Source organism: Ptychodera flava, chromosome 19 (assembly GCF_041260155.1).
Source record: "Ptychodera flava strain L36383 chromosome 19, AS_Pfla_20210202, whole genome shotgun sequence".
Taxonomy (NCBI): domain Eukaryota; kingdom Metazoa; phylum Hemichordata; class Enteropneusta; family Ptychoderidae; genus Ptychodera; species Ptychodera flava.
The window spans coordinates 22,697,750-22,705,367 of NC_091946.1; the positions used below are offsets into that span (position 1 = coordinate 22,697,750).

At 39.8% G+C, this 7,618-nt stretch overlaps 1 protein-coding gene across 1 annotated transcript; it reads right to left on the reverse strand.

Annotated features, from left to right (window-relative positions):
* Window positions 1–3,452: 3,452 nt before the first annotated feature.
* LOC139118951 (protein mab-21-like 3) lies at window positions 3,453–7,618 on the reverse strand. Its single transcript, XM_070682532.1, has 4 exons — window positions 7,015–7,618; window positions 6,210–6,447; window positions 5,403–5,556; window positions 3,453–4,841 (listed from the first exon to the last, which is right to left on the reverse strand). The coding sequence occupies exons 1-4, from the start codon at window positions 7,523–7,525 to the stop codon at window positions 4,575–4,577; spliced, it is 1,170 nt and encodes a 389-aa protein (XP_070538633.1). The 5' UTR covers window positions 7,526–7,618; the 3' UTR covers window positions 3,453–4,574.

The window sequence follows — 7,618 nt, forward strand, 5'->3', positions numbered from 1 at the left end:
GCCTACGAACAAGCGATCGCAATATACGGGGGAAATACCCGGAACCATGATTAATGCATGACGTGGTTTATTTGTAATATCTGACAATAGTAAATCAACTCTCAGCACAAACTCCCGATCTACTTCACGGCTTACTCTTCCTGTTCGACAAGCTTTCTGCCTAGCATGCATTGCTCTGACTGCCTACGCCTTGATAATCAATTCGTTGGAATACCCAACAGACAGATAAGCAAGGGTAGATTGCAAAATATTTAGTTTATTCATTGCTAGGCGTCTAGTTTACCACGAACATTTGTGCCATGAGCGCGTCGGCGAGTGTCACGAAAATAGCATGCGCAGAGCGTGTGTGTTGCTAGAGGTTTTTGTGTCAGTTGATGGTGTGCCCGAAAGTGTGGACTGAAATATCATCATATGGCCACCTATGAAAGTCGAAACACCTGCATTTAGGCGATAAAATTACTTTCGTTTTGCAGGGAGTGAATGTTTGTATTCCATCGCTTGTGAACGCGCATGCGTGTAACGCCACAAACCACGGACTTCGATCGCACCTACATGCCTACCCTACACGGTAGGCGGCAGAAGTTGAAACTGAAAAATGACCTCAGGGCAGCACTGCCCTTAGGTCATTTTTCAGTTGCAACTTCTGCCGCCTACACCCTACATGTAGTCGATCAATATTACCCTTGATGCCTCTTTTCAAGGTTTTCATATTACAAAGAAACTCATCCTTGGACGAGTCACGGTGAAGCCAATTTAAAGTACAGAAATGAATCAGTCGCATATAATATTGGTTGGAATTCTAATAGCTTATTTTGACTGGAATATGTGCGATTCTGTGACTGCTTAGATCCCCACTTGACCAGTTTTCTATTCTGATTAATTGAGGGCGTATCTCTTTATTTGTCTCTTTTCTCCGGAGTTAAAGGGCCACCGAACAGATTGACCTCCGTATTGGTTTAACATGTTCGCATACATCAGCTGCTGGTTGGATTTTATCCAAAGAATTTGCAGATGTGACCCTAGACATACCGGTTCGACACAAAAGTTAGACCACAGTCGTTTGGAGAGCTATTCAGCGCTGGGTCTATTCGCCCCATAGACGAGTGTGCATCACTTGGCTACATACATATCATTTTAATGACGTCATGGATATTGATCAATGTACAATAACAAGTGACGAAAACCCTGAATACTGCGCGCTGAACGTGACAAACGACGAGTTTTCATCGAGATGAACATTTGAAATAACAAAATGGCATAATACATCACAGTCACCTGCATTCTAAAATTCCGCGCCTATGCGCCCCATAGACGTGTGTATACATATGCATGACCGTACACTCGTCTGTTGGGCGCAGAGGCGTAGAGCGGAATTTTAGAACACAGGTGACTGTGCACACAGTCGTTTGGTGGGCTATTCAGCTTTGGGACTATTCGCCCCATAGACGAGTCACAGTCCCTCTATCCATGGATATGGATAGAGGGACTGTGGACGAGTGTACAGAAGCGTGTTTCTAGCTTCTGTACACTCGTCTATCGGGCGAATAGTCCCAAAGCTAAATAACCAAACGACTGTGCTGTGCATATAAAACATGCATTCCTGCGAAGGTAATTCCCTGTACACGGGTGACTGTGATGCTGATTGGTTTTAATCGCTTCTCGACTCACACCATACAATCACACAGTAAGGCCAAGAAAAATATGTTTCTCATCGTCGCGCGCGTCAATTCCTACCCGCCGCGTCGACCTTTTTTCTGCTCATGAGGAAATAAAATTAAAAAACCGAAAAAATACGCAACGATAGTGCATAATACAGTGCTGTATAAAACAGAACTGTAAACAAAATAACTGACACTAACATTCCATTCAGAAGTGTACACATATATGTCACTGTTATATTAAGCTGTCAAAACTGCATTGCTGCATAAAAGTCAAACCACGGAACTGTTGCCGTACAAAAATGCTAAAGCAACACTGCTGTGCATTCCTATGCTGTTTTCATGTTTTTGCGCTTTCTTGTTGGTTGAAGAATAAAAAAATGACAAAGAAAAAAACCTCGTCACCGCATGATTTTTGCAATATGTCTAAGATGAGAAACAAACTTTTTTATTTTTCTTGGCCAAAGTGGTTAAATTTTCACTGCTAGTAGCTACGGAATTTCATCATCATATGTCACACATTCTAAATTTTGTTTCTGAGTTACTTTTCAACTTGAACCATCAGTGTACCAGTATGACCGCCGATGGATGTCGGGAATTCACAGATTTTCTACATATCAAGTTCATCAACACCATAAATGTGAGATATTAAAAGAAGCAATGGGGAAAACTCAATCCTTTGATTATCTTCCGTGCATCGGTCACAGCATGGCTAACGTTATCTCTCTACAGTCTGGTTCTTTCACATTTATGTCGATTCAAGATCTACTAAAGGTTTGAATGACATTTCAGAGCGAAACTTGAAGTTCTTACTTGTTCTTGGAATCTAGCAAACGAGGGAAGTATACTCTGCTGTCGTCTTTACAAACAGTTACATTACCGTGACGATAAAAATGCAAACGATCGTTTGACATGGTGTCATTTCTCTCATATTATTTATTTTACTAATAAATGATTATTGTCTGTCTCAAAAGTTGCCAAGGGTTGTAGTTATACCCCTTGAGAAACCGTAACAATATAATTATTGTGTAATTCGTGATTATTCGTACTCATGGCAAGATTCAGTATTCCCGTTATAATAACATTCAAGATTTCTTACTTTTGATTGTTTTTGAATGTCGATACTGTTTATAATAAGAGCAAGTGAGACAATGCTTCAATCGAAAATCGACTTTTAACATCCGATGAAAGTTGTACAGCTGAAGAATTTAGTAAAAAAGGGGGTAATAATAGAAATATTATGAATGTTTCAAAACGTGTTTCCTGAAGAAAGTATTTTGTTCATACATATACCAGCAAATATAATGCTATGTGAAAGGCATTTATTTATTCACAACAGACTATCGAACCTGACTGACTGCCATCACATACATCCAGTGTTAAGTGGAAATGCTTCCACTATCAAGATGCACAAAGGTTTCTTTGGTCTTTTCTTTGGTCTTTGTTGTAAGAATATATTTTGTATTTGCTATAAATTGGAATAAGCTCAGAGTGAGCTAGAATAAAGAGAAAGTTTCCGTTCGCATTACCCAAACAACGAACTTTCGCATTAAAATACATAATAGATGTTGTTGTGACGCAATAACACGCTATTTATGTTCATTCATTCATTCATTCATTCATTCATTCATTCATTAATTCATCCATTCATTCATTCATTCATTCATTCATTCATTCATTCATTCATTCATTCATTCATTCATTCATGCATTCATCAAAATCGTTACACTCGTTTAGCACACCCGGACGATTTCCGTTGACTGAGGTCAAATAAAAAGATTCGACAACTTAGTGTATCTTTTAACACTGGATTCTGGATCATCACAACTTTATTGAACCGATGCTCATCAACATACTTTAAACTTTTATTCGTTTCAAGGCCTCCGGCCAATTTACAAAGGGAGTATGTACTGAAACGTTTGATTGTACATAGTATCACTGTATATACACAAATATAATATCACAAAAATTGCACAGGCAACACAGAAAAGAGAGAGCACATTAAAATTAAATATATCAATAATTACTAACAATACAAAAATATTAAGAGACACTTCATAGGTCTCAAAGACTGACTATGTAATTAAGAAAGCGTTATAAACAAAATTGCACAGCTTTACAAGTTTTGACAAATTCATATCATAGTTTGGCAAAACCTATAAAAATGATGATCTGTAATGAATTCTTCACGTAAATTGACTAACTGTGAATATAATACATATTTGTCACTGCGTCGAAATGTTCATTTCGTTTTCCTTCGTAATGAAATGAGCGCCCTCTTGTGATGTATAGCATATTGCACTAATTTCTCGGGACAAGCGCCCGTGTGTAAACTTTAACCGTTGTATTTAAATTCTATGTACTGGACGATGAAATGCTAGTTCAATTAAGGTAGTATGCACCTCGAAAGTGAAAGACCTAAACTTTTGCTCTAACTTTCCTCAAGGAATCTTTCAATCATTCTCTTTCAAAATCAAGAAAAAAAATAGGGGGTCACCGTGCAAATTTTGGTACTAGACAAATTACTCAAGATTTACCGATATTAAAATTCAAAATGGCCGCCATCCCTGTATTAACTGTACGGAGAAAAATAAAACTTTCGAATTTCGAAAAACTAAGCCGGTGAAAAGTTTTCTTTCACCAAGCGCTTTAAAATGAACCCCTATATGTTTGTTGTATATCAGAAGAGAATTGTAAAAGTTACAGAGTCCGAATGTCTGTCCCCGCGCGTTCTACCTTAAGTACTAGTATTTGACGGATATCCACTGTCTGTACTTTCAAAATTTCAACGAATATATACGACGTTCAGAGTGTGAACACCGAGAAGGATTCAAGAAGGGATTTCAAATAGAGTCAACTTGTGGTTTTCTGAAGTTGAAATGCAACAATAGTAGCATATTACAGGCAATTAGTGCCCTAATCGCGGAGAAAACGACTCGGTTGGTCCAAGAATTCGCTGAGTTTCTCGACAACACGATCAAAGCCATTGCCGTCCTCTGGATCTTTCAGCTTTCCGTGTTTGTCTGTAAACAGATTGATCTCCGGTATGAAGTAGTGGGGACATCGACGACGACTGACCCAGGTTTTCAACTCTCTCACAAGTCCCAAGACACGTTCGCCAAGCTTTTCACGTGACCAGTCGGTGGAGTGAGGATGTCTTTCACATTCCCATAGCAACAGCGTCTGGTTAAAACACACAACAAAGGCTTCACAATAAGTATAGGTATCGGGATAAACAATCAAAAATACACCGTGTGTCTGACATTCATAGAGAAGGTACAGGAATCGCATATTTGCAATGAACAGGAGATTTTTCGCTCTGGCGAACAATGGGAAACCAGTAAGATAACAACTGATGCACCATAAAATAGGCTTACAACGGGCACGATGGAAGTCATAAAAAGATCATTTTAGCGGGAGATTCTGAGTAAATGAATAGTGATTGGAGCAAAGTTAACTGAAGCGCCCGATTGGGTGAGTGGGTCTCGCATTTGGATCTGTGTGGTTATGTAGTTGTTCGAAACTATTATTTATTCTCAAACAAAAATTGCATGTCGATTTCACACAGTTCAGGCGACACTCAGCTGGGACAGGCATCGCACTCTGTGCCGAACCATCACTATGTCCAATTTCATTATTGTCGTGACAATGGAAGTAAAACGCCATCTGTTTTAAAACTCGGCTGCTCGGACAAGGGAATATCCCCTCGCATCAAGGCACGACTCTAACTATATGTAAACCTACCTTCAAATGAAACGAGGACAAGACAGGTTTTGTTGAGCGGCACCAAAAGTCCTCTCGCAGCTTCTTCAAAATTCTGAGACACTGCTTGCGACATCCTTCGTCCTTGTCTATCCCTTCCAACAATACTACTTCACAGCGTTGAAATGACGTCTGCCTGTAAATGTAGGTTTTTTCAGATAAATGCAAAGAAATCCGAAAGGACTGTTCTGTGTTCGGTATTACGCTTTGCGGAATGAACTGATGTGCAAAGGGTCACATGTGATAGAGGAGACTGTTGTCTTCGGAATGTCACACCTAATCTCTATCAAAATCGCAATTTTCCCCTAGGTCAAAATCAATATTTCTACAAACTTGATAAGCTTACGGACTGTTCCCGTGATCAATTCTATACTGTTGTAGTATTATGCTTTCAGGTAGTTCGCGCCTCGAAAGTGAAAGACTTAAATTTTTGCTCTAACTTTCCTTGAGGAATCTTTCATCCATTCTCTTTAAAAATTAAGAATAAAAATCGGGGGTGGGTCACCGTGCAAATTTTGGTACTAGAGAAACAAATTACCCAAGATTTACCGATATCAGAAATTCAAAATGGCCGCCATCCCTGTGTTAACTCTATGGAGAATAATAAAATTTCCGAATTTCGCAAAACTAAGCCAGTGAAAATTTTTCTTACACCAAGAGCTTTAAAATGAACCCCCACAAGTGGTAGATCAGATAAGAATTTAAAAAGTTCGAGAGTCCAAATATCTGTCGTTCTGCCTTACATGTATATGAACGGTACGGGTATCATTTGTATAGACATAAGCTTACCAGTAGAGACTGTCTTTCGCAACAGCATTTATTCCAACTCTTTTCACTTCTTCAACCTTGTCGGCAGGCGGCCAGAGCGACGTCCGTGGCCATTTCTCCAGCACCGACGGAGGTAGGCCCACACCGTTGTTCGGCACAAATGGTACCAGATCGACATATATGCCATCGTCAAAGCCTTGATGCGTCAGTTTGATGGTTATCGCCGGTCCGTGTGTCTTTTTGCACAAATGGACAGTTTCTACAAAAATATAATAAAACATTTTCTGTAAGAACAAAAATTGGATCAAAAACTTTACAAGTGGATTTTAGGAACGCATTTCATCGGGATAAGCCAGTGAGTCATTCTGCCTTTTTTTATCACCATGGTAACACAGGTATATTTGAGCATAATCTTAATTCAGTCTTTGCAATGATGTTCATTTTCTTTCATGGTTAAGAAAAGTGGCATTGTAAGAAGAAAGTGGAATTTAAAGTGAAGAAATCTCCGGCTTGCAAGCCCAGAAAGTAAATGAGACATGCCGATCAGGAATACCCTTGCGCAAGCTATCCTGCACCCTCAGTAGTCACTCTATCAGCCGTAGAGGGCAGTAACTCGGGAGCTTAAAGTTACGTCTTCGTTTCCGTTAGGACCATCTTAAGCAATACTATAGTAAAGAAACAATTGACTTTCAGGACCAGGCAACCGTATGATGCTAATGAATATCAGGGTTATATGCATTACCTACTTGCCCGACTTCAAACATTTCTTTCTCCTCAAAGTTGTTCTCACTTACTTTCTTAACCGACAGGATTTTATTCAACGTACCTCTCAAGTTGCGTTGCCTAATAGCCTCTTGAACCATACCCTTGAATAGACTTCTGACTTTGAAGGGGACAAGATCATCGTCCATCTTCATGTCTTCTGAATGCCAGATTGGCATGACTTGGGAATTGTCCGTAAGTGACACATGATGGTAACCTTTCGGCGGACTTGGCAGAGGAACTCTTGGTGTACTGATAATCTGACCGGTTTTATTAATATTGTAATATCTCGGTCCCAAAGACGTCCAGTGAAGATTTGGCAAAGCCTCCAATTGCACCATGTAGTCGAATTCATCCGGTTTACTGACCTTTAAGCCCGAGGCGTAGCTGCCAGCACTGCGGGCCTGATGGCTGAATCTTTTATCCTGTTCGTTCACGTAGTCCAGGATAGTACCGACGACTTCGATCACCTTGTGCACAGCTTTTTCTGTCTCAGCTTTCCGAATTTTCACCTTGGTGTCGGTGAAATAGTTCAAGTCGTCGACAAGGTCCGTGCTTTCCGATAGAACCGGCATGGTCTTGTAACTGTTCTGAACTTCGATGAAAAATAGAGAAAAATGCGTAACCAGCTTTAGCCGAATCGCAGCCTAGCTTATATTGAATAAGCA